At 39.8% G+C, this 26922-nt stretch overlaps 1 protein-coding gene across 1 annotated transcript; it reads left to right on the top strand.

Moving 5' to 3' along the window:
- Nucleotides 1–243: 243 nt before the first annotated feature.
- On the top strand, nucleotides 244–26018 carry NADK2 (NAD kinase 2, mitochondrial). The gene is made up of 12 exons (XM_057414290.1): nucleotides 244–604; nucleotides 9231–9319; nucleotides 9415–9503; nucleotides 10965–11046; nucleotides 12365–12448; nucleotides 14737–14873; nucleotides 15901–15979; nucleotides 18290–18433; nucleotides 20546–20601; nucleotides 20681–20734; nucleotides 21183–21306; nucleotides 23236–26018. Exons 1-12 carry the CDS (start codon nucleotides 299–301, stop codon nucleotides 23372–23374), a joined length of 1383 nt encoding a protein of 460 aa, XP_057270273.1. The 5' UTR covers nucleotides 244–298; the 3' UTR covers nucleotides 23375–26018.
- The last annotated feature ends 904 nt before the right edge of the window (nucleotides 26019–26922 follow it).

The raw sequence follows: 26922 nt of genomic DNA, 5'->3' as shown, positions 1-26922 counted from the left end.
TGAGATACCATATCGAGGCCCACCTCAGTATTCCCCCTCAGCTAGAACAGAGGACGGCATCTGCCTCCAACGTGCACACTGCCAGAGTACCAGAAAGCCGAGTGCACGGCGGAGGGGCGCAGGCACCACCCCCCTGTGCCGGTGGAGCCGAGGCACCGCCTGAGGAGCCCCGGCCCCTCACTAGGTCCGGTGGCGCCAGACGTGAAAGCCCCGCCCCGGTGGGGAGGTGGCGCGTGTGAGCGGGGTAGCGGGCGCCGGGCAGCGCTGCGCCCTCCCGGGCGGGCGGTGAGCCGGGACCATGTCCTCCGCGCGGCGCTTCTTCTGCGGCTATTTCTGCCTCGCCAGCCGCGCGGCCGCTCGCCGGTCCCTGCTGCTCTGCCAGCGGGCGGCGGGGCTGTCGCTGCTCGGCGGCACTCGCCGCCGCCTCCTCGCCCTCCGCGGGCTGAGTCCCGCCAGCGGCTCCGCGGCGGCAGGGCAGGGGGTGGCGGCGGGCGGCGGGTTCCGTCCGTCGCGGGTGGCGGTGGTGGTGAAAACGACGCGGTACGAGTTCGAGCAGCAGCGGTACCGCTACGCTGGGCTCTCCGAGGAGGACCTCAAGCAGCTGGTGAGCAGCGGAAGGGGGCGGCTGTCCCGGTCTGCCCTGGCGCTGCCGCCGCGGGGCCCCCGCTACGGAGCGGCCCGCCGCTGGGCAGGGGTGTCCCGAGCGGGCCTGGGGCCTCCCCCGGCCTTGTCTGGGGGCCAGGGCTGGTGAGATGGGGCGCGGCAGGGCGGCGGTGCCGGTCCTGCCTCCTCCCCAGGCCCCAGAGCCCGACCTGAGCTGGCGAGGAGAGCGGTGCAAGCAGCGCCGCTTAACTGCCCTTCGTTCATCTGTTGCAAGCTACTGGGGGATTTGTGTAGTAAGTGTGTTTGGGTTTTATCCTCGGAGTGATTCCAGCAGCCTTCAGAAGGCTCCAGGCTTTTCTTTCTACTATTTTAGAGACGTGCATTCTGAGGAAAGCACCATGTTGTGAAAATCCACTCTGAGACTTGGAAAGGAATCATTTCCTTCAGCTCCTTTGCACCCCATCCTTGCGTCGCTTCCTCACTTCATCCTTAAGATATTTGTCTAATAACTTCTCTAGTTAAACAGACAGATCTCGCATTCACATCCATCTTGTCTTGCTACAGTTTTTAGAAAAACCTTTTTCGTTAGTCGTTAGGAAGCACTCAGTACAAAACCAAGTGACTGTTCCATTAATGAAGGTATACAAAAGAAAGAGTTAATAAGCACACCCACTTTTCATAGCTTCATCTCCACCAAGCTCAGTGATACCATCCTCCATATACCCTGTGACTCCCTGCTTCAGGTGCTCATCTGCCGCTGGTACCTGCTTCACTTTGGTTGCCAGCAGTCTCTGCAGGCAGGTCATGATATCATATAATTGTCTTTATTCTGAGTAAGCCCGTTAATTTGGGTCTGTCTAGTCTGTGGTCTCTTACAACTGTAAATGTTTTAGACCACTTTCATTTGCAATGTTAGGATTAAGCTTTCAAATGTTTGTAACTTATGTAACAGAGACAACAGCTTTTATTGTGTAGCTTCAATTTGTAAAGCACTAGAATAAAAAGTACAGTATCTAAAGCGAGGTAGTTCTCACATTTTTCTGCATACTTAAGTTGATCATCCACATTCTATGGAATTCCTGTCCAAACATTTTTACATGATTTGGAAAGCTCTCTAGTCAAATTTCCTGTAGGCACCAAATTTAATGTGGAAACATCAACCTGTATTCTTATTCTTATCTACATACAGGTTCCTGTTGCTGATATGTCCCTGTGCTTCTGTTCATACGGCAGCTGTGGAGTAGCAATAACCCTCTCACAGTTCATCTCTCTGAGCCTGCCTTTCTGTCCTCATTTAAGCTTGAGGAAGCATTTCTTGCTCTTTAATACCGGGAATCAGTTCTCAGTGCACAGAGAAAACCAAGAAAAATGAAATGGCATTTGGTCACCTTTCCCTAACTGGTTGTGTACAGGCAGGTCTGGGACAGTGAGTCAGTGAGCTGTGTTGTTAGTGCTGTATGTCCCTAAAGGTGCTCTCAACTGAATGCAGTGATAGCTGCTGTTTCTCTTCTCACAAGAATGCACATTTTGCATTATTGGCAACATCTAGAAGTCTGAAGATGCCTTTAAAGTAACTGAATGCACAGTGTCTAATTGTAGTAGTTGCAGAAACACTGTATAGAGTTTGTCCTTTAGGAGAGACTTGCAGGTGTAATTCTCCATAATTGGAAGAATTCTAGAATGTTTATTCTAGCACTGGTGCTTCTTTAAATCTAGTTTTCCCCTGAAAATACCTCAATGTGAGGAATTGCAGCAATAAAATTCATAGCAATGCCAGGTAGACAAAGCCTAACTTGCCTAAGTACGTGTCTAGCAATATTAAGTTAGGCTGCTGCCATATGGGTGGGAATACAAAGATTCGTGCAAGAACACACTGTAAAGCTCTTCCAGAATTGTATTTTTGAAATAGGAAATGAGAGAGTGAAGAAATCCTCCTTACTGCCTGTTTCTTTTTCAGCTGACCTGTAAGAATGTGTTTACATTCTGCTGGGACTCCATCTCACGTTTTTTCCCCCTCAGGCTTTCTGTGCTGATGGCAGCCTCGGTAATTATTAGGTGAAGGTTCAGGAGACTCTTACGCTCTCTCTTGTGGGCAGAGATCACTTCCTAGCAGAACGATTGCTGAAAAGTGTCCTTCCCCCTCTGTGCCAGTCCTTTGCAGGCAGCCTGGGAACATGGCAAGGAGAGCGATGCATTCTGCCTCCTGAGGTTAGCTGCACTCTGTGCTCCCTGTGTCCCTGCTTCTCCTGGGGAGACTTTAAGAAGCTGGTCCCAAGGCTGCTGGCCTCTGAGAAATGAGGTCAGATGCTGCCCTTGGACGTGCAGCAAGTCCCTGTTGCTACTACCCTGAGCGATGCCCAGTTTATCCTAAACATTTGTGAATTAAAGGGGTTGTGAGTCTTGGCATTTGGGCTCAGTCACCCAAATGGCTGTGCAGAGGGCAGGGTGGAAGTCAAGGCTCATGTGAAAGTCTGCAGTTGGGATAGTGGCAAAGAATGAAAGCCAAGTGCACAGGAAAGGCTTGGCTCACCTTGCTGTTTGCTAACTCAGTTTGGTTAGGTATTTAGGGAAGATGAACGATTTAGCTATCCAAGCATACTTTAGATACAGTTTTAATTACCTTTGGAAACGTCATGTCAGATTAGAAGTTATGTGGTTTTTGGTCTTAATTGAAGGAAAATGATTCAGTTTGTACCATAGCTGATACTCTGTTGTGGCTGGTTTATGTGTCTGTTTGGAGTGGGGAGGGAGAGAAAGGAATTGAAGGCTTGGCACAAACTTTGGTTCTTTTGGACCACTGCAGCAAATTGGCAGGGTTGGTCATCTTAGAAATGTGAATTCATACAGCTTTCTTGAAAACTGGTATCTGTATGGAGAAAAGGTAACCTGTTAGCAGGATATTGCCTCCCCTGAAAAAGGTCCAGCGTGAACTCATTTTCAGTGTAGGGCACCAACAACATACTGAGCGTGGCTGGTCAGGAAGGATTGCCTCTCAGGAAGTTGGAGAGCTTCAGTTGAAGCTGGCATGTCCTTGTATACCAAAATAAGACCAAAGAACTGTGGAGCTTGTTCCTTCTGTGGTGTTTTTCTGTCGTAAGAGGAGTCTGGAAAATGATGGAAACAAATAAATGGGTTGTAGTAATTCCTTTTTCCATGACATTTTTTTTTTTTTCTAGCCCACCGTTCCAATATACTCAGCTATACATAGCAAAGAGATGTAAAAGTAGGGCATTTCAGTGTACATGAATTAAACGTCATAGATTATCTCATCGAGCATCTGGTACTTTATATAGCTGAAAAAGGCTGCTTTTTGGAAGTGACTTTAGTATTGGTTTTATGTGCTTAAAGAGTTGTGTTTATGACATTATTTGGTGCCCTGCTGAATTAATGAGAACTGAGGGTTGCACTGGGTTTTGGAAACCTGCTGCAGCAGAGTTACTGCTCTGTTTATAGTTAACACAGCAATTTTCTCTGCATTTGCCTTTGAATTACAATCTTATGGTTAAAATGGCAATAATACTTTAATGTGGTAGATGAAGAATGAGAAAATAGTTTATGGCATTTTTACTTTTGTTCCTATATAGGTAAAGCTCTTGCCCCCAAGCAGCATTTCTGTAAAGCTTCAGGAACATAATATTGCCAGTTTTGTTTACCAAGTGAAGAAATTGTTGATGTCGGCTGCTACAGAAGTAGTGGCATACAAAATGCTACAATATGCAAAACACTTCATAATCATTATAGCAGATATTAAGGCAATATTTGAAAGGCTGCTCTAATGAAAATGAAGGGTTTAAGTTGCTGAAGAAAATGATGAGGAAAGTATAAGGAAAAAGAGTTTTCTAGTTAAAGCGTCCCACTGGGTCCCTACAGAACAAGGGGTGACATAGCAAACTGATAGAAGCCTAGCATATGGCCAGGAGCAGTAATGGGAACAGTTCTGAGCAACTGAGAGCTCCTGCTTAGTACATCAGTCAACAGTAGACAGGCAAAGTGTTAGTCAGGTAACACCAGCCTTATCTTGGTTTTACAGTAGGTAGACCTACTGCGTTGGTTAACCTACCACATTTTTTATAAGCAAGCAATTAATGGCCTGTATGGTATGACTGGATGCGTTTAATGCTTCTAGTGCAAAGGCAGGTAGAACACACTTCCTGTTTTACGAAGTTTGAGAAGTTTAAATCAAGCCACTTCTGTGAAAGCATAGAATGGTTTGGGTTAGAAGGAACCTGAAAGATCATCTAGTTCTAGCTCCCGTCATGAACAGGAACACCATCCACTAGACCAGGTTGTTCACAGCCCTATCCAGCCTGGCTCTGAACACTGCCAGGGATGGGGCAGCCACAGCTTCTCTGGGCAACCTGTGCCAATGTCTCAGCACTCTCATAGTGAAGAACTTCTTCCTAATATCTAACCTAATAAATCTATTCTCATTTTAAATCTATTACTTCCTGTCCTATCACTACGCTCTGTGATAGAGAGTTCCTCCCCATGTTTCTTGTAGGCCCCCTTTAGGTACTGGAGGGCTTTTACAAGGTCTCCCCAGGGCCTCCTCTACTCCAGGTTGAACAAGCCCAGCTCTCGCAGCCTGTCTTCACAGGAGAGGTGCTCCAGCAAAGCTGTTTCTAGTTCAAAATTTAACACTTTTGGAAAAAAACATTTCCCCATATTCCTGTTAAATGTTTGTTTCTTTTAAAACTGAGAGCACTGACTTGTCTGTGCTTGGGGTATGTGGTTAATACAGAGTGACAGGTTTTGAAAATACAGAATTTTTAATAGCGCTGCGCACTGCTTAGAAATGGTTAGATGATTATACTTGTAGTTGTCGTAGTATTTTCCATTGCTAGTTTAAAATTCAAACTTCTGTGTTTAGCTGTTGCTCTCTAAATCCATTTATTTGGTGACTCTTTGTAGATATTGGGTAGGTGGGAAAGCAGTGATGTGTTCTTGTTTTCCTGCATGTGTAGCCAAGTTCATTGTGGAAATTTGTGGAAGTAATCATTTCTAGATCAGTGCTTTTTATTTCACTCTGGACAACATCCACGTTGCTGTTTTGAGAGAGCATACTGTTTTATCCTAATGCTTAGGTTAGCAATGCCAGTGAGACTTGGCTACGACTTTTCCCTCTAAATCAAGGATCATAATCCACATATGTGGACAACAGTGGGTGTTCGGATATTGCTTGGCTTCAGGTTGCTTCTATATTTGTGGTTAGATGCTATGTCCTCATTGCACAGCATTGTTCCTGGAGGGCCAGCATTGCTTGGGGTCAGCGGACTCAGAATTCAAAGCCGATGGGGTGAGACTTGCCAGAGGTCAGGGCTGAGACTCCAGAGGAGGGCGGTCAAGTCAATGTGTTTTGCCTAAATGACTGTTAAGGGAGCTCTGTGGGAAACAACTCTTTCACTAAAAAAGGATTCAGGCCAGAAGATACAAGAAAAGATTGTTTGATTGTTTTGGGCATTCAGTCTAGATCTTTCCTCCTTCAGGCTCCTAAGGAAAAATAACTCCCATCACAGAACATGTTCTGCTCACCTGAGTGTGTTTTCCAATGCAAATTCTTCTGGCAGCCTGCTTTGCATTTCATTTCTGATGTGAGGTTTAAGGATGCTACTAAAGTTATGCCTGAATGTATTTTTGGCCAGTTTGTCCCTATTTTTGTATGCTAATGTGCTTTTAGCTAGAGTAGCTGTTGTGTATATATTCATGTGTTTGATTTTACAGTCTTGCGTGCTATCGAGGTCAGATTAATAGGCCTAAGTCTCCACGAATACTTCTGCTTTTGTTTGCTTTTGCTAATGCCACCCATAGCTGACTACCCTTGTGCTGTGATGTGACATTTCCTGTACGTTTTATTCCTAGTTTTTCCTGTTCTGGGAGCCTCAGCAAATGGGACTCCATAGCTAATGCTGTGTTTCCTGTGTGCTTATAGACACATAGCCAGTAACTTCGATTCATCGTTACTTTCAGTTTCCTTTCTAGTCAAGAAGAAATCACATAACCTGCATTGCAGGGCTCCAGACCTATGTGTGGTCCTTCATGTAGGCTTTTAAAGCTTCAACACTGAGAAATGCCAGGTACTCCAGTTTGAAGATTTAGAGCTCTGTAGGAATATAATTTTTGTTTTCTAGCGCTCGTCTAGAAAGTAAGTCTGCAGTCTGGCAACTTCTGGAAAAGGCTCAAAAGCCTGTGAGAGATTCATTACACTGCCTTTGCTGTGAGATAAAAGATCTCTGACCAAGCTGAAAGATAGCATGCTGACAAATTAGCCAAATAAATGAGCTACATAAAATTGCAAGATGGGGTTTGCAGTTTTCATTGTGTGTGAAATAGCCTGTAGAAGTAGCAACTTGACAAACGTATGCTGCAGCAGCAGTTTGCATATCAGGTGCTTATGTTTCATTCACAACAGATAGTTCCAGAGAAAGCTTGAACGGGAACTCTGATTTTAGTAACATGGTTGATTTTTTTGAGATTATTTGCTGTGGGTTTCTTGTTTTTTTCTGGTGGCAAAGCAAGGTCAATTTGTGCTTTCAATCTGCAACTGAAAATCCTTCTTGTAGCAAATTAAATCTGTGGTGCTCAGCAGCAGATATTGCCTGTGGGATGTGAATACCTTCTTTTCTCCACTCCACTTTTTCCTTTCTGCCCCAGATGGATCATGAGAGGCCGACAGCAGACCCAGCAACAGGTAGTGCTGTACCTGGTCATAGCCTTGTGGTCTCTCTTCCTCCCCCCAGCAGCACAGCAGCACAGTTCAAGTTCCCAGTGCAACACTACGTTCTGTGGCAGAGCAAGAGGTATATGGACATGTGCAAACATTGTAGCTGGGGAGTAGAAACAAAGGGTTTAAGTGTGTGAGGCACTTAATGTGACATGACACCCCATACCTTAGTAAACCAGTATTAAAAAGCTTAGTAAAGATGACCTGAAAGCTTTGTCTGGATGTTTTTTCATCACCCGCATGTTTATCTGTGTGACCAAGGACAGCTGACAGCTGCTCCCACTGCCTGCCTGTAGTGCTGTTGGTGGCATCCCGGCAAAGTCTGTGAGCCCCTCTGTTGGAGGTAGTTTCTTGGTCCCAGCTGTGATAGCACCTGAAGATTTTGTTCTGCAAGTTAATCTTGCAGATTCTGCTGGACAGAACAGCAATACAACTCTAGAATGGCCAATTCCATTCTTTATTGCAATTTCTTCAGCACTGAGTCTGTCTTTGTGCTTAGCTCATGGTTGGATTTCTTGACATCAGAGGGTGTCAGATAAAGAAAGATTGCATTTGTTGGGTTGCAGTTAACTGTAATTCTCATATCCTGGCAGTCTTCTACCCTTTGCTATGGAGTTCTGTGTTGCGTGTCTATGGAAATGGGGTTAGATGAGGCTGTGTGGCACCACTTTCTTTTGGGAAGGGTATGCAACTTGGAGTAAAGGCACTTGAAAAAATTGCTGGAAGTGCCTATTCAAAGTTTCTGGCACAGATGAATTTCTCTACACAAACACTAGGAGAAGTTTAGTTTCTGTGATGGTAAATTGGTTTTAACGGGTTGGAGAAAAGAAGGCGATGATTGTAGAAATTCAGGCTAGAAGGAGCCTTAGGAGATCATCTAATCTAGCCTGCTGCTTAAAGCAGGATCACTTTTGTTATGAATATATGTTAAACTCCTTTTGCTTCACATCCTTTGCATTTCCCTTTCTTCTTGCTTGACCTCCATGCAAGCACATATTTGGCAGTCCCAGCCCCAGATGAGCACACTGAGGTGAAGAATGAATGCATATAGATGTTGGCCGAATTACTCGCACAAACACCTGCTGCTGCTGCTGCTGCAAAAAAAATCTAATCTTCAGCCATCAGTCTCCTCTGCCTGCTCAGAATTGTCTATGTATGCAAAACCGCAAAATATTTCCATGGTCTAACAAGTGTGTCAGGATTAAGTATTTAAATTCTCTGGATTCCAAGAAAAACAAGGCTAGAAAGAAACTGCTAAATGCAGTTTGTCTTGTTACTGGTGAGAGTTTGCTTAAAAAGCCTGGTCTGTGATCCAAGGGACAGTGTCAAATGTAGTCTGATAGATTGTCCTTAAGGTTTTTTGACAGGGGAAATGTCACCTTTGTCAGCCCTTGGCAGTCTTCTGTTTTAGCTCAAATACGATTTGAAGTCTAATGCTCTACATCAAAGATTCTTGTTTTCATAATTATCATTCCTGTTGCTTTTTCTGTTGTTCTCTTTCTCTGTAGCAAAATATTTGTAGTTCTTAATTAGGTAACTATCTGCTTGCTTTTAGAACATGACAGGAGTATAGTTAGTATAACTATTGATGTACATTTACCTACTCATAGATCTTACTTAGCAGATTCAGAGAAAGCAAAGTGTCTGAAGTGGTGTAATAGCATACTTGTTTTTAAGGGCTCTACACAATTATACAAGGTCTGTGATTCTTGGCTGCTGTGGCCATGTAACTCATTTAATGAACTAGTCAATGTAAGCTGGCTGGAATGTATGTAGGGATGTAATGAATAGAATGCTTATAAAATACATGTCTCTGCTGAGATGAAATACATGCTTATTTATTGCTTCTTCTCAAGAGCACTTACTGTAGTGATTAAGGTCTACAAAACCAATTTGTGTCTTACAGCTTGCCTTGAAGGGATCTAACTATGCTGGTCTGCTGGAGCGGCATCGCATTCATACAAAAAATGTGGAGCATCTTGTAGACAGTTTACGGTAAGAATGAGAATTTCAGCCATGGTGCAGCTCTCCATGGATTGTGTAAAATAACAAAAGGAAGGACTCACTCATACTTTTTCTGCACTTTGCAGGAATGAGAGGATAGAAGTTCGCCTTGTTAAACGTCGAGAATATAATGAAGAGACAGTTCGGTGGGCAGATGCGGTTATATCAGCAGGAGGTATGACTCTATAAAAGGAAAGCATTAATTTCAGTATACACAACATATGTAATCTTTTTTCACAGATACATTTTCCAAAAATATTTTGCAGTGTGTGAAGCGTCTGAGATACGCACATTTTGAAATCTAATTGCTTATCTAATTGTCAGGAAATGTTACAAAATGTGATGGTTGTGGCCATCTTCTCTAACTGTCAGGTGTAAAACTGTAGGACTAGGAAGTGAATCCCAGCACATCGCCACTTTGGAAATGCTTGTTTTGTGTATAACAATATAAACTGTGTGATTTACTATAGTTTTCAACCAAAGAGGTTAAAATACTTGCTGTCATCCAATCATAACCCTACTCTTTGGTTTGTGGAGACTAACATACTGCCTTTTCCTTCTCTTGGCTCTAACTGTCTTTCTTGCTTTCACACTTAATTCCAGTGGCTGGAGTATCTAGTTTGGTGGTAGAGGTAATAGTATGCAACTACTGAGCAGCCTGATAGAGCTTTTTCAATGAACCAACAGAGCAACTAACGTGTTTATTTTTAATGTTGTTTTGCAGTAGTTCATTCAGTGTTATTTTTGTGATTTGCTGCAAAAAATGCCCAGTGTGTTCCTGGTCTCTAACATAATGTTCAATCTTTTGTGGCACTGCTCTGCCTTTTTCTCCTCCTCACTGGGTCCACTTTGCCCTTAGCTACTGCTTACCATGCAGAACAGGTAGAAGAGGGTATGTGCATTCCTGAAGCATCCTAATACACTCCTGTATATTTCAAAGAACTCCTCTAAGGTGGAGATGAAAGTGCCAATGTGACTGTGGCAACATTTGTCATGGTTGTGAAAAAGCCAGTCTTAAGAGCTTGCATCTTGGTGCAAAAACTAATTCAGGTTAGTTGTCCTAGTGTTTACAGACAGGAAAGAATACCAGTATCTGCAGAAGCTAGTAACACTTAAAGATTTCTACTTCACAGTTTTATCCAAGACTTCTTTTCCAAGGGTGGCTGTTTGGGTTCAACTAAGACCTTTAAATTGTGTCTTCTAGAAGATCCGCTGAGATAGAACTAAGTCCTTGGTTTTGTGTGATTCACAGTAAAATTTGGTATTGTTTCCTGTGTTCCGTATCTTTGATTAGCAATACTTTCTAAATTTATTAGATCTCTTACCAGCTGATAAACATACAAAAATTTCCATAGATCTCTTTTCAAACTTACTTCTGCCAAACTCAGCTGCCTGTTCATGTATAGCTGTTAAATAAGTTGTAAATTTTCCAGTCACATTTGCCATGTTGGAATTCAGTTGTCACTGTTCTACTTTAAAAAGTCCCAGTAGTTTTGTGTTCTATTTTTGTGCAGCTTACCTGATCAATTGTGGAGATAAAGGCACACAGTGGTAATACTGCAGTATACCCGAGACTATTTTGTTTGTGATCCTAGAATGTGAAGAGAAACTAACTTTAGTTTTGGTTTATCTGTAGGTGATGGTACAATGTTGTTGGCTGCCAGTAAGGTCTTTGATAAATCCAAACCCGTGATTGGTGTAAATACTGATCCTGAAAGGTAAAACCACATTTGGGAAAACAATGCTTTGTTTAATATCAGGCACAACATGCATCTATTTTATGGTGCATGGAGACATGCTTGTAGCACTTGGCAGCGTAAATAGCTGTTCCAGTGGATTGCGGATATCAAGTGAACCTGTTGTTTTAATAGAAAAGTTTCCACAATGAGTTACCCGTCTCATCTGAGGGGAAATTACATCGTATTGAATAAGCATGACTGTGTTAAATTGCCACACTTGTTTCCCCACAGCAGTGTAACAACACTTGCACCTAGTTAACTTGTATTACTAACCAGGCATGGCAGTATAGAGCAGAGAGAGGAAAAGGGATGTAACAAACCAAACCAAATGTGTTTCCTGAGCACACAGAAACCTGGCTTCTTTATGGAGAAGGTGGAGCCTATTGGAAATCCAGCAGGGCCTCAGATTAAAAAGTTTGTTTTGGCTTCTTCTTGTAAACAATGTCATACCTCAGAGAATGCAGTCTCTTCAGCCAGTTAATGGCATTTAGTTGTCCTATTATAAACTCCACAAAAGTTGCATCCACCTAGCCTAAGATTGATTTGGGCAGGTGGATGCAGTGTATTAGCACTGCCTGGTTGGTATAATCTTCAAATGGACTCAAGTAAAACTCAGAATTTACTGAATTTCTGTCTGCTGAAATTTTCAGATTTATGTTTCTGCTTTTGACGTTGTCAGTTAATGTAACCTTAGTAGATAAGAGTGGTGGACAAAGGTTTGAATTCCTTCCATACTCTTTTCCTCGTCCAAAACTTTTCAAATGCAGTGGATACATATTTTTACAGTGTCAAGCCTGAATAGCAGGGTTCAAATAACAAGCGCCTGCAAGTTATCAAGTGTCACTCATGACAGGGGAGTAGTATTTTGTCTCCTGGCTTTGATGTGAGATTTTTTTGATCTTAGGAATGTTGCCTACCTGTCTTATGTCACTAACTTGTGTGTAAATAGAGGAAAGTTTCTTCCTAACTTGCAAGATTTATTGAGCTTGAATTCCTTGCCAGAACTATGATGATAGGAACTATATTAGTACCTACCTATTTCTGCAGGATTACTAGTTGAACAGCTATTTTTCAGTGGAAATGTGGGAGAAATATGCTGTGTCACACACATAGACCATGGGAGCTGAAAGAGGTTGTATTGTTGCTGCTGTGCTATTTCTGTGAGAATAGCATAGGTTCATAAGGGTCAAAGTGTAACTTTGCTTTATGTTGGAGAAAGAGATGTTTATTTTGTTTTTTAAAGGAACCAAACCTTAATAGATACCCTACCATTTTCATTGTCCTTTTTTGCTGCCAGATCGGAAGGTCACCTATGCTTGCCTGTGAGATACACACACTCATTTCCTGAAGCACTACAGAAGCTTTATCGTGGTGAGTTCAGGTAGGATTCACTGATCTTTGGTTTCCCAAAACACATTGCGACTGGAAAATACTTAATGATTATGAATTCTTAAGAAACAGATAATGCTTAGTAAAATCTTTATGCCTCAAATTTTAAATTCTGTATAGATGTTTACCTTGCTGAAAGAGGGTGTGTGAGTGAGATTGGAATACAAAGGATAAAATTGACTGGCAGTTACAGCAAAGACTTTTGTCATGACCTTCAGTAATTGATTTTCTTTTCTGACTTAGCAAATTCATAAATGAGGAACTGCATTCTTGTAAATGGTATATTGATTTACATCCTTTAAGACTCAAAAGCATATGTAATATAGTTATGGGCCATACTAATAGAAGCTGATGAAGCCTATATGTTTAGGAAATGGGCAGTGTTGCATTTGGGTTTTTGGTGATTAAGGTAGAGTGGCTTAAATTCTGTTGACAGATCAAGTGTAAGGCAAAGCTTTTTTTTTTGTGCTGAAGATAGCTTGATGTTTTCAGTACAAGATATTCTTAAAAGAATCGCACTGGAATTAAGAAACAACCTGAATTTTAAAGGACAGACTAAGGAAGAGGTTTTTATTAGCTATTTAAAGAGATATTGTTCTGTGGTATATTAACATTCCAGAATACTTTTATGACTGCAAACCATCAAACAGAAATAAGTAATTCATGTGGAATGTATTGCAGTTGGGTTTTGTTTATACTTCCAGCACATTTAATTTGTATCTTGAAGCGTCACTGGACTTATGCCAGGGTAAATTCTGAAATGAGGTGAATACAGTAATCAGGATCAATTTTGAGTAACTGAAGGAGTTTCAGTATGTATTGTTAAATGAAAAGGTACTTTCAATTTGCATATTCAGAGACTTAGAAAACAGAGGCTTTTAACACTATCATGCTAAGCTGCATAGGTAAAGCTGGTCCAGGATCTCCCTGGTTATTTTTCCAGAATAACAGGAACTGATGTTTTTGAGCAGGGACCTGACTGTTTCACTTGGCAGTTCTCAGATTTATATGGCCCTAAGGAAACTTTAACATACATGGGTAACTGGATTAGCCCGTCTGGAAGAGCTTCTGATGGCTCAAGAGTTATGTAAGGGCAGTGAGATAGCAGAGACTGGAAAAGGGAATTGTCTTTTCATCTTATCCTTGAGGTGTCAGTGCAACAATATGTGTAAGCAGTTACCTTGTAGTCACATGAAACAGCCAACATTACTGAGTTACAGATTTATAAAGGACAAGCTATGTTGGTTTTGTTTCGAGGGTCAGTGGTGTAACAGGATCTCAGAGTATGGGTATTATAGGAGTCCTATTTTCTAATTTTATAAGGGTTTTGTCATGTTCTAGTATGAGTATTGTAAGGAGGCTAGCATAATGATACTCATCACATGCTGTCTGCCTGAATTTCTAAAAGCATACTTTGAATCTAAGGGCAGATAGGTAGTTATACTAAGGATGTGTTGAATAAGGCAATACCAGGATGGCAATGAGGAAAAATGAGTAATCTAGTCATATAAAGCACAAGTGTTTCTTGTTGTAATTTCAGGAAACTTGTATACTGTCATCCAGCTGTCAACGTGTGAACTGGGAAAAGATGTGCTCATAACACTTCCTTGTGATTTGCTTTCTTAATCAAAACTAGTGTTCTATTTTGTTTTATATAATCTCTTAAATTGTCAGAGGAAAAAATTAATTGATCCCTCCTCTAGAAGAAATAGGAAATCTGAATTGTTGTATGTTAAGGAAGAATATTTTTTATATCATTCTCTTTCTTAATTTGAATTCTTCATAAGTTCCAAGGCTAGGAGAGAGTCTTAAAATATGAGGATACTTGTGGCCCTTACGTGTGAAGGGGTGGTTAGAGTTGTTTTTCTGGATATCTACAAAAACAAACAGAAGAAGGTAAAAATACACCATTTATTGCTGCATAAATTTCTGAGAGTTTGTTGTTCTCAAAATCACTGCATCAGTCATGAACTCATAAATTAGGATCACATGTCTAAAAAGGTGAGCTCTTATGTATAATGTTTGAAGACTACTTTTGGCCAGTGTGCTTTTATTTTACACACGCAAAAACATGAGCTAGCAAATTGGTAAGTGTAGCATATTTACATTTTAGTATGAGTAATTTCCTGAATCTAGAAACTGTAGTGGAATCTATAGAACTTGAAATATGACTTTGAGTATATTTAACTTAAAGATGCTCTGCTCTGAGAGTGAAGACTCTGGTCCTAGTGTTGTAATAAATATTTCATCTACTGACACCAATTTCTTCTCCTCTCTAAGGTGGCAATGGCGGCAAAGAATCCGACTGTATCTTGAAGGAACTGGTATTAACCCACTCCCTGTAGATTTACATGAACAACAGCTAAGCCAAGAGCAACACAGCAGGGCTCACATAAATGAAAGATTCCAGGATCAAAGTAGGTTAAAATCTGACAAGGATATAATAATTTTGCTATGATAACTTGGAATGGGAGATAAGTATTTGTAAGAGTTGAAATATTTGAAGTCTCATTGCTGTATTCGAGAAACAGAGACAGCTGTCATTAGCTGAAGATCCAGATTAAGGATTTTTAGAAGGGAGTATTTTTGTTTCTATAAGTTTATTCTGGGCTAAACTCTTAGAACCAGTTTTCAGTCTTAATAGTTAATTTAGAGATGTTTTTATGTAATATTATCTGCTGGCAGAATACCTGAGGATTTGTTTTTAAATGCTGTCTCTTGGGGTTACTGTAGACACCACATGAACATTTTACCATGGATTTAGTTGCTCCACACTTAAAGTGTGTTAGTGTACCTGCACGCATGCTCTTAACTTGTGCTACATTTGATAGGCTACTTTGCAATTGAAAAAGCTGGTCACAGACTGTCAGAAAGCAAATGAGAAATTAGAAGTTATAGTTAGAAGTGAGAATTTCTCCCTGGGTAAATCTTCCGTCATCAGACACCTTTGACAGTTTTCTTTGTCATGGATTGAGGATGCATGATTCTATCCTTAACCTGTGTCTAGCACTTTCTCACTGAGAGGTCTTTTGTCAACATGAACAATTTGTTAATTCCCCTTAATTACCCTGTGGTATAAAGTCTGATTCCTTGAACTTTATCAGAAACGTCTGTTAAGTCACTGTCAGTGAATTTAACAAGGCTAAGTTACTGGCAGAAGGCTTCAGTCTGTCTGGTTACTCTGAGTTTTCAAGGAAAGTAATGTCAGGACACAAGTATTGTCACCTTATTGACCTTGGTTTGAATATCTGTAGTCTCCAGTAAAGGACAAGGACTGGCTGCAGACTAGATCGGTGAAAAATTGAGTCCTTGAAAAAGATGGAAGACTATGTCTGGAGTGCAAACAAAGGCAGCAGAATGTGTCCTTCAGTGAGTTGTGAATTGGTTTTGAATATTTGGGGTTTAGAGCCATGATTCAAAACTGTTAATATTTTATATCTGCAGGATCCGACATTTCTGGTCCACATCTTTTACCAGTGAGAGCCCTCAACGAAGTCTTCATTGGGGAATCTCTTTCATCCAGGTATGTTTAATTATTTGTTGTTGCAGTAAGGCACAGTTGACTTAATTTATTTTTATGACATAGCAATGAACAATCGATCATGTCTTTTCTGTCAAATTTCAGTTCTAGTCCATAAATGTATTGTTGGTGATTACAAAGTGTATTTTCAGAGATGTAAGTGCAGTGATGTTAATTTGTGGTTTTCTACCTTGCTGTCTGACCATTCTATCATCTTTCCTTATTCCTGGCTATTTGCTTCATTGGTTTACTCCTTTCCTGCTTTGTTCTTAGGAAACGAAATACTTTCACTTACTATCTTTACAGTGGATTGGAGATTTAGTTGTCTGTGCTTAAACTGCCTCATGCATCTCCTGTTAAGTATCTTTTCATAAGCTTTTAGCCTGACCAAGCAGAAATAGTTTTTAATATGACCAGGTACTGTTTTCCCTGCCTCTCTGTCATTAGAGCAAAGGCATCAGCCTGCTTTTGTGAGAAGCTCTGTTATTGTGGGAAAATACTTTTTTTGTTGTTTTATGAAGTTAGTTTGAATCAAATCCTGGTACTGCATTATCCAGCATACCTTTGGCTGTCCTTTCTGTCCTGAAGATCAGTGTATTTCTGCCAGTAACAGGAAAGCTGTGAACAATATGGCTCTGTAGGAAAGGAGTTAAAACATGATCCTTGGTCAGGATTTGACCAAATTTACTTGTATCTTCTATCTCTGTCCCCTTTATTCTGCATCTTTAAAATCCAAACCAACCTAAGTTGTTTAGAGTAACATTTTGTTGTTTGTGCAGTGCCTGGGACACTTTGATTGCTGCTGGAAACAATATAAATGTTCCATGAGTGCTTTATCTTCCAGCTGGACTGCAGCCTCAGATGAGCAGAAGGAATTAGTCTCAGAGATAGAAACTTTGCTCTCTATTAAATTAAACCTAATTTTATCAAGATTTTTAAAGGTTTCCTTAACACACAGTGAGAGGAACACAAAGCTGCTTCCCAATACTTTCTAATAGCCCTCTTCTGAGTGTCAAAGATACATTATGTTCTTTGGTTCCAGTATATTTAAGAAGCATTTAAGAGCACAGTGCGTGTAGGAACAAACCTCAGTAAGAGGACCTTGCACTTGAAGAGTAAATAATGATGTCACTCAGATGACTTTTCTGTAAAGCATGAGTCTGCTATATATTAAGACAAAATAACTGTAGGTGCTTCTTCCAAGGTCTTACTCTGCATGTTAGTTAAGAAAACAAGGAAACTGAAGGAAATGGAGAGGGAAAAAAAACAAACTGAAGTTTCATACCCAGGTTGCAAAAATTATCTTAAACTGACTTAAGCTGTGCACCTGCATTCGTAATTTGCTTCCAGTTCTTTCATCTTCCCATGTTCTCAAGAGCAAGTATACAAAATCTCCTTGGTTACTAAGAATCTAAACTGTGACACCAAATATTCAAGAAGTGTATTTCCTAGTTGATCCGGACTTAAATATTCATTATATAAAACAGCTCAGTAATGCTCTTCTACTAAGGTGAAACTCAAACATACTGAACACAGGGAATATAGTGTTTTTCTAAGATGGTATCTTAATCTGAAGACTACATCATACTGTTTGAATTAGGGACTTATGAACATCAACAGCTTTAGTTCGTAAATATACTCCTGGATGTTCTGAAGTGTTCAGAGACTGGTCTCTCTATGCCTAACATTAGAAATCTGCTGATAATATAAGTAATACCTTGCAGAATTATGATTACGCCCCAAGACTTACTACATCTGAGTTTTATGAAGAATTTGCCCTGGAGAGAAATATAAGCCTTCCGACTGTTGTAAAACTAAAACTGTTTGTGAAGAATCACAGTGGATTTTTAATTACTAAAGCAATCAAGGATTCAGCTTGAAACCATTTTATTACTTGCTGATGATGGAGTACCTTACTTCTTAGTGTTCCCTCGTATAATTTTATGAGACCAAATCACAGCATAAACACAGGTTTTCAGTAGTTCAACAATTACACAAGGAAGTTAATGTATTTATAGTTTCATCTGTAAGTCCAGCAAACCCTGCTGGACTTGAAGCTGCTGGAATGAAGCTATTCCCTAATGAACCACAGAGGTTTTTGTGTATAATTTAATAGGAAGAGTGGCTGTAGAAAAACTGCCACTGTTCATGCTGAAAATCACTTTTGTCCATTATAAAAATGCTGTAAAACAGTGAATCAAAAGTGGCTGCCAAATGGGAAGCACTGCAAAGACTATGAAATTGTCCAGATTTGAAACTAGCTGCTCTAAATTTTTATGTCCCTGATAAGGCTGTGTGTTCTGTCTTATTCAGGGAGAACTTTAAATCCTGCAAACCCAGTTTTAAATTCTCGCTTCATAGGGCCTCCTATTATGAGATATCAGTTGATGATGGTCCCTGGGAAAAACAGAAGAGTTCGGGACTTAATGTGTGTACTGGAACAGGATCGAAAGCATGGTAAGTACATGTTGCTGCTTTGATATAAAACTTCACTTCAGATAAGCTAGATGGACCTATTTTCTTGAAGCATTTTGTCCATTCTGAGACTCTCCTGAGCTATGACTAAGTTAGTGCTTATATTCTAATATTCTCACTGCTGGTATGGTCCAAAGCTGTTTCTGGGGTATGAAAAGAGCAGAGCACCCCTCATTTGTGTGTATGGGAAGAGTTGAAAGGGTGAGCAGCTGAGGCATTGAGATAGAAGTTTACCTTAGGTGTAATTTTGGTGGAAGAGGTTGCATGCCTCTGAGATGAATGATTGGGGTGGCAAGGGAAAGAGATTCTGCTCATCCTTGCAGAGCATATTGGAGGGATCTCTGGACTGCTCTTGTTGGCTAAAATTAAAATGCTTAGATGAAGTAGTATGCAAAACTTCTAAAAACCTAACCTCTAACAAGAATAGGAAAAAGTGTACTTGGAAACAGATTTAAGTGTTCTCTGGCACATTTGCTGTCCATTCTCCTTCCAAGCCTCTTGCCTGTTTGAAATTTAATTAAAATGGCACAGTCTCTTTGCCAGAGTTTTCCCCTTAAACAAAGACAGCATATCTAAGCAGATCTGTGCTAGCTTAATCAGAGGGCTAAATTAAACAAGCTACGGTACTGCTTTTAAGTCTAAATCAATTTAGTTTTGAGATTTCAGAGACCTGTACAGTGAGAGCCTCTTTCATTTGGAAGTCTGACTGTGCTTGTAGTTTAAAGTTGTACAACAAATCTTGGATTTATGTGGCAGGCTAAGATGAGCTAAAACTGAAGCTTTTAATGAAATTCAAAAATGAATAGTCATGTTGTAACCATGGTTACTGGGTTTTACTCTTCATTGTAATTCAGAATTTTGTATTCAGTCAGCATAACATAGTCCTGGAGGCTGCCAAGGATGAAATTGGCACACTGCTAGAGTAACTTTCCTAGTGTTCAGTACCTTGGGACTGTATGATCTTAGTTCAATGCTGCTCTGGATTTCATCTGCTCATATACTCCCTACTGAGCAATGCCAGAACCAGGGACCAAACTCCAGGGTTGCCCATCTCCACTGCTGTAATCAGTGTATACTGATGGATGTCTCTAAACTGCGCCAAGCCTCAGTGGAGCGATCTTCCTTAGCCAGCGTTTTAAGGGGTCTCCTGGGATTTCAGGCTTCAGACTGAAATGCATCTAAATATCCAAGTGCTTCCTTCAGCTGCCAAAACTTGCATAAAAGGATATCTAGTTGAGAGAGAGAACAGTGTCAAACTGCATCTCAGTTTCTTGCTAGCATCTGCTCAGGCTTGCAGGTAGGCAGTAAGTGTAAGAGAAGGAGTCTCGGACAACCACCCTCAGCAGTTCTGTAGTCTGTTAGATATACAGTGGTTGTCTGTTGCAGTCTGAAGTGGTTTGGTGCCATGACAGAAGTATTTTTAACCTGTATTGAGACCTGGGCACCTGAGATGTGCACAGTAATGCTATACAGAAGCTGTGATTACCTAATCCCAGTGGAGCTTGGGCACAGGACTTTTGTTGGAATGCAGACTTAGTCCAGACTGAGGTTTTATGCTGACTTGCTCTGCATCCAAATGTGGCAAATGCAAAAATGCCTGATCTGACAGTTCCTTTTTTCTATACACAGATTCTTGTGAGATTAAAGCCCACACCTTAGGATATAGAAAAAGAGGCATAATATTTGTAAAGAAGTGGTGGGTCCCATAAATAAGAACTAACAAAAGGTATTAATCAGCAAGAGGTGAATAGAAGGGATAAGAACACACAAAGTCTGTAAAACTGTCATGCAGTGTGTTTTTTAATGGAGACTTAAATCAGCAATTATTTGGGTTTTAAGGCAGGAGGATTATTGGTAAGGATACTACATCCTGTGTGTCATGCTGCTCTTTCCTGAAGAATTACCTAAAGGTTTATTAAGGTTTACAAAGCCACAGGTAGATGTAAAACCAAGAGTCAATTTAAAGGTTTTGTTTTATTTTATTTTATTTCTTTCTTCCTGATGTTGAATATAGTTCTTTATGCAAGATTTTTTGTTTTGGTTTTCTCCCCAGTTTTACTGTTTAGTAAACAAGACGTGTGATTCTCTGTCTAGGTCCTATAATATTAACAAGATAGCACAACAAGCTGTTGAAGAGATCCTTAATATCGGTGAGTGAACAGTATGGCATTACTCGCCAAGCTTATATAAACACGTATCTAATTGGGTCTCTTTCTTTTGGCTTAACAGCAAAAAAGCAAGGAAGTTTGAATATGCCATTGAACACAGAACTGGTACAGAAAGGTTAGTGAAAAAAAGATTTCTTTAAGGTATTTTAACTTTGACCAGTTAATTTTGTTTGTACTCTTAATACTGCTTTCAGTATTTAGTACTCTTGCAATATTAGTATTTCTTGCAAACATTATTTAGGCACATTTGGTGAAAAATGTCTGACTCGATATGAAAGCACTTACTTAGACTTTCATATATATTGATCTTCAGGAGAATTTCTGTTCTAAGATTAGAGACACATATTTAATCACCTGAAGAGAGCTGTTGAGTGTCATGCAATAGAATTAAAAAGAATTTTCTGAAAAATTAGTTTTTAATTTGCAGGTGAAGGCTATTAAACATATGTTGAGACTCAGTATTCCATCTTGTAAGGGAAGCTGCTCTTTCCTGGAGGATTGTGTATCTCTGAGAATAACTGATATTTTCAGGAAAAACTAATGCATGATTTCTCTGTTTACAGTAACAAATGATTACAATGAGTCCTTGGTCTACAGTCCAGAAGAACCAAAGATGTTTTTCAGTGTTCGAGAACCTATTGTAAACAGAGTTTTCTCAAGTAGCCGGCAGCGTGGCTTCTCTTCAAAGTAAGTGTTGGCTGTAGCAGTCACTGAAAAGGCTTCATTCTGTGTATTTGCCAAAGTAGGAGTAACCTGGGAGTTTCCCTTGAAGTGTTTCAACATCCAATTTGTGTTGTGTTTTGATGGCCTTGAGTATTGTTCTTAAAACAACAGGAAGAAAATGTTGGCAGGTTATGTTATGCCTTTTTAATGTTCAATCCATTCATAATCTTACAGAATAGAAGAATCTCACTGTGCCCACTTTTGGGTGAGTGCCATTTCCCTCAGTACGTCATGCAGGCATTGACAAGCTGGAGTGAATTCAGGAAAGGGCCAGTGAAATGATGAGGGGCCAAAACACATGATCTATAAAGGAGAGGCCTGGATGAGAACACACTAAGCAGAATGGATCCAGTTGCTATCTTCAGCTACTAGTTGATGGTTACAGAGGAGTCAGAGTTAAACTCTTTTCAGAGCAAAATAGGAGGCAACAGCCATGATTTCACAGGATGAAATATTCTGACTTAGAAAAAAGGAAAAATATGTCAGAGTGAGAATTGTCAAGCAGTGGAACAAGTTGCCCAAAGATTGTGCTATCACCGTCCTTGGAGATACTCAAAACTTGCTTTGGCAAGGCCCTAAGCCATCTAGTCTGCCTTTGAAGTAAGGGCTGCTTTAAGTGGAAAGAGGGACTGTATGCCCTTCCAAACTAAATTATTTGTCATTTTAGCTTATGTGTGAATACCTGTGAGGCACATCTTCCCATTTTTTCCTTTTTTAAATAGAATTTGCTGCCTGTTATAGTTGATCGTTAGCTCTTGATACTACACATCTCCCCATTGCTGTTCTGTATCTTTTTTGGTGTAGTAGATGCCCAGAGTGAAATGGACGAGTGGAACATGCCTCCAAGTTCTTCTGCAGTGTCCAGACTAGGCTGTGTTTTAGTGATGCACATGCCAATTAAGCTTTGACACTGTGGCTGTGCTTCCAAGTTTTTCATATTTGTGAAAGAGGTGTCTTCCTGAAAATTTAAGTTACTGGCTAACTGTTGGTTAAATCTGGGAGATGACAACATTGTCTAGACCAAGGCCCAAGTCAAAAACAGTCAAGCACATCCACGTAATAAGATTGCGCTCTTGCAGCTACTCTGGCATAATGACTGTTGGTTCCTACCTAGCAAATTTGGAGAACTTTTTACTTACTTGCTTTCTACATATATGAAAGGACAAATTACAAAGGTTAATTTTCCTTTTAAACGTAAGAGGAAGATGCTGAGTAGCTTTATTCTGTCTTGTCCAACTCTGAAAATGCTGTCTTATAATCAATTAGCCTGAAGATATAGTAGTCAAACTCTAATATTGACAGTAAAATGCTGTTTATGGTGTTGCCTATATATGATGTTGCCTGCCAAGCATTCTGACTTTCAACTTTGTGTTTGAAATTACTTTCCCTTGTCTCTGGGAATGATTCATGTAACAAAATTAGACCATATTAATGTCCAAAATTATTTGAATCTTAAGCATTGAAACTGCATGTTCTGCTTCAATTTATGGTTCTAATGTTGAAACTTTCCTGTAGAAGATTAAGTAAACAACTATTAAATGGCATCATCAGTAGCTTTATTTAAAACATACACCTAAACTACAGCTTTCACAATATCAAGTGTTACGTTACAGGCTGTCCTGAGCCTCTTGGAGCAATAGTCTCCATTTGAACAAGTCCTGCAGTCCTCTCTGGACTCTTTGCTAAGTCTGCACAAAGTATTGATAGGCTGGGGGATTGTGGTACTAGTACCATGATAAATTCTTCTCTTAAGTATCCTCCTATATGGTTACGCGTTCACTGACCCACGCTTATCCAAAAATCAGTTTTACTGTTCAGGTAAGTGCTTCTGTGAAATACTTAATTTATTTTTTTAAGCTATTTTGTGAGTACTTATTTTTTGTGTTTTTGCAGGGTCTGTGTCCGTTCCCGCTGTTGGGATGCATGTATGGTTATAGATGGAGGAACATCTTTTGAGTTCAATGATGGGGCGATAGCTTCAATAGTGATTGATACAGAGGATGCACTGTGCACTGTTCTGCTGGAAGAATGAAGGACACTAGTGTCTTCTGCTGAAACAACTTTGCATCCAGAGAGGGAACTCCTGGGGATAGACAGCACATCATAATGCTGCATTATGTTGGAAGTTGACCTTTCTGGATGCAAGAGTATTTGGAGGAAGTTTGAGATGCTTTTCATTCCTTTGGGTTAGGGAAACATTAGCCTGATTTTTAACTGTTTTTGCATCTGGTGTGAAAGAAATGTATCTGAAGTCACACCACTAACCTCAGTGAAAACTGACATTGTCACTTGTAAGGCAAACATGAAAGAATATACTTTTAAACACAGGTAGATGGGTTCAGGTATTAAGTCAGTAGCATTAAGTATCCAGATGTACATTTTTCTAGTAACAGTCAGGGAGTGATGAAACTAAACCCCTTCATATATATACTTTTATAGAAAAGTTGACTGTCAATCTAGCAATTTGATGCAAGGACATATAGATTTTGGTAAATCCTGATGTTGATGTAATAGAAATGGAAATACAGACTTTTTGTATGCTTTTCAAAAATTTTACAACTTTGTAGTTTCTTACAATTTGTGACTTTTTTTTTTTTCTCTTCCAATATTTTTTTCTACTTTGTAGATTCACATCAGAAGTAAAAATCAGGTTTAATCACATCTTGAATAAGGTAGCTCTTTTGTTTTTGGCTAGAGTTGGAACTGAAACCTAAGGGCTTTATTAAGCCCTTTCATAAAAATACATAAAATATAAGAAACATTTGAAGTAAGATATACTCCTTCACTGAATGGATTAGTTGGCTAGTGGGTGTTCACAGTGTGTTCAGTAGTGTATGTAGGTGGCTATAATTAAAAAAGATATTTGGCCTTAGTAAGTTGAATGGTTCGGAATTGAAGAAAAATGAGATGTGCTGGGTGCTAGTAGTTGGAGCACAAGCTCATAACTATATGTACCTGGTTTTCCAGATATGGGTTTTTAAATTCCCCAAAAAGTTTAAATTTCCAGTCCTATGTGGAATTTTACTGACACTTAATTGGCAACAAGTTAATTTCAATTTTATATGCCTCTGATCATGAGATGGGTAAGCAGGTTGGCAATAGTAAAAAAGCCCAAATAGACGAGGAAGTCACTTTAGATAATGTTTTAGACAAACTGTGAACTGTGACTGCCTTTGAAAGTCTGTGCTGATAATTGCATAGATAAGAGGGCAGAATTTGATGAAGATTCTTATACAGGAACTCTTCTGCTACATGACTTGAAACAAGTTTACTTGTCCTGTCTACTACCAATCTAGTCCCAAAAGTGAGTTTTCTGACTACTTTTGAATGAAGAGACTTCTGTAACAGATGTTCTCAGGGCTAATGGAAATGTTCTCCAGTGTGGCCAGTATTTATTGCCGAACAAAATGTAAACTGATCTCTATAGGTAAAGAAATTGGATAAACTGTTTTTTTCCTTCTACTGTTTTAAGCATTTGTATTCACTCTAAACCAGAATTTAAAGAAAATTGATTTGACCAGACCATTCAATTTTAGGAAAATGTGATATTGATGGAGCTTTTTGAGTAAGCTGTCACTGTTTATGTATGTTTCACCTTTTAAGTGTGCTACAGATTGAGTTATTTACACTCTCTGCTTGAGTTATCACAATTGCAGACCAGAAGGGGAAAATCAAAGTAGCCAAATAACTCTTTCATAACTTTGTAAGTTCAGGAACTATCAGAATAAAGCTGTTAATGCCTCAAATTATTTGCAAAACTGGTCTAAATGTAAAGATGCAAAAGACTAATCTTTTAGAAAGTTGTCTACACAGAGACTGGGGTGTGTCAGTTATTCCTAATCCATCTGTAACCATTTCAGGATGGTTTATGTGCCTCTGTCTCATACACTAGTCAATATACTGTTAAGATTCAACACCCCCCTCCAATGCCATTGTGTTGAAAGTCATAAATAAATGATTTTTATGACCAACTTATGACTTTCTAGGACTTTACCAGTGTGTTAGATCAGAGGTTTAGGTATTGAAAGTGTACTAAAATACCTGCATAGACAAATTCTTGGCAGAGACCTTGTTTAGAGACATTTGTGTGCTTTAATGTATTAATAGAGACTGATTAGTCTGATCAAGGTGTGTATGTTCAGACTTAATGATGCCTGTCATTCCTTGTTATGAACGCTGAGACTAAAAGACAATGTTTTCAGACCCTGAAGACTCAAAGTATGATCTGTTTAGGGCTTAGGAAGAGATTTCAGAGTCAGATTCCTAATTTACATAGCAAAATGCAAAGCTGACCTACTCATGAGTGGCCTCTACTGGTTTTGGCTATGTTTAATTGCACTTCTGTTAAAGCATTTACTGGTGAATGCTTGATTTAAGTAACCACGATGATTCAGAGATCTATAATAGATAAACAGTAAGCAGCTACCTTTTTTGTTAAAGAATTGTAGAATCCTTTTTAAGGTTCCTTTATTACAAAGGATTTGCAGTACAGACACCTTACCTGGTAGACAGTATTCTGTGACAGGACTGAGTATTGGTTTAACACTGATTTAATCTGGCTGGACTGGCAGTGAATTCTACACCTTTTCTACCTGCAGAATCAGATACATGGTCTTTTCATTTAATGCCAGTCCACAATGTGTTCTGCTAAACTAGACCTGTCATTCTTTGCTTTTTTTTTAAAAAAGTGGTGTATGCATTATGTAATAAAAGAATAAAAACATCATAGATGCAAGAAGTTGTCCTGTGCTTTATTTCAACTTTCAAAAGCATTTCAGGTGTTAAGCTTCTTTTCATTTATTGTGCAGTTGTAAATAACAGCTTTATTGTGCAGTTGTAAATAACAGCTTTAGTAAAACACAAACATCACTGTAGCAGCTTTTGGTAGGCATTGCTTAGAGCTACCGCATAACTTTTTTCACTTTGGAAAAGGGCAGTGGTGTACCTCACCCAGACAGCTTCCATTGCATGTTTGTTACAACTGCCATCATAACCCATAGCCTTGCAATAGAAATGTTTTGTTCTCTTTCACCACTGAACCTCATACTCAAAATAACCAGCAAGTTCCTTCTAAAGGCCATACTACTGCCTCAACTCTGTACAGGGTTTTAAAGCACAGCCTATTAAATTCAAAATACACTGGTGATAATGCCCTGTCCTCTAAACCATGATTTTCCCTAAAAATTTCCATTTTTAACCCATGACAAAGTTGGTGGAAAGTTATGGATGGAAAAACATTTTCCTTCACTTTGTACAAGGTATCAATTCTTCAGATCTTTATTAAATGCAAAACAAGTTGTATGGAGTTACATGATACATAGGAAGAAGAATTTACACTAGTGCTGAGCTGCAGAGATTTACTTTTGAAGTAATTTAAGGCACAAACTGAAGGCAAACTGAAGCAACACAGTATCCAATATCCAACCTCCCATTGCTTCTCCACTCCAGTTTTCACAAGGCATATTGTCCATTAACTCCTTTGTGAGGGACACAAGCCCAGTAGTGAGTTAAACAACAACATGGTCTAGTGTAAAGCTCATGGCAGGAGTGTTGGATCTATGTAATTTTAAGGTGCCTTCC

Source organism: Pezoporus wallicus, unplaced genomic scaffold, assembly GCF_028554395.1.
Source record: "Pezoporus wallicus isolate ANWC-B61680 ecotype Strahan unplaced genomic scaffold, APGP_CSIRO_Pwel_v1 scaffold_8004, whole genome shotgun sequence".
NCBI lineage: Eukaryota > Metazoa > Chordata > Aves > Psittaciformes > Psittacidae > Pezoporus > Pezoporus wallicus.
This window is presented reverse-complemented; position numbering and strand designations above follow the sequence as displayed.

Excerpts from the sequence above, each read along its gene's own strand:
- NADK2 (XM_057414290.1), top strand. The coding sequence starts at position 299 with ATGTCCTCCGCGCGGCGCTTCTTCTGCGGCTATTTCTGCCTCGCCAGC. Across the intron at positions 20,735-21,182 it reads CACAGAACTGGTACAGAAAG|TAACAAATGATTACAATGAG; the intron begins GTTAGTGAAAAA and ends CTCTGTTTACAG. Across the intron at positions 21,307-23,235 it reads CAGCGTGGCTTCTCTTCAAA|GGTCTGTGTCCGTTCCCGCT; the intron begins GTAAGTGTTGGC and ends GTGTTTTTGCAG.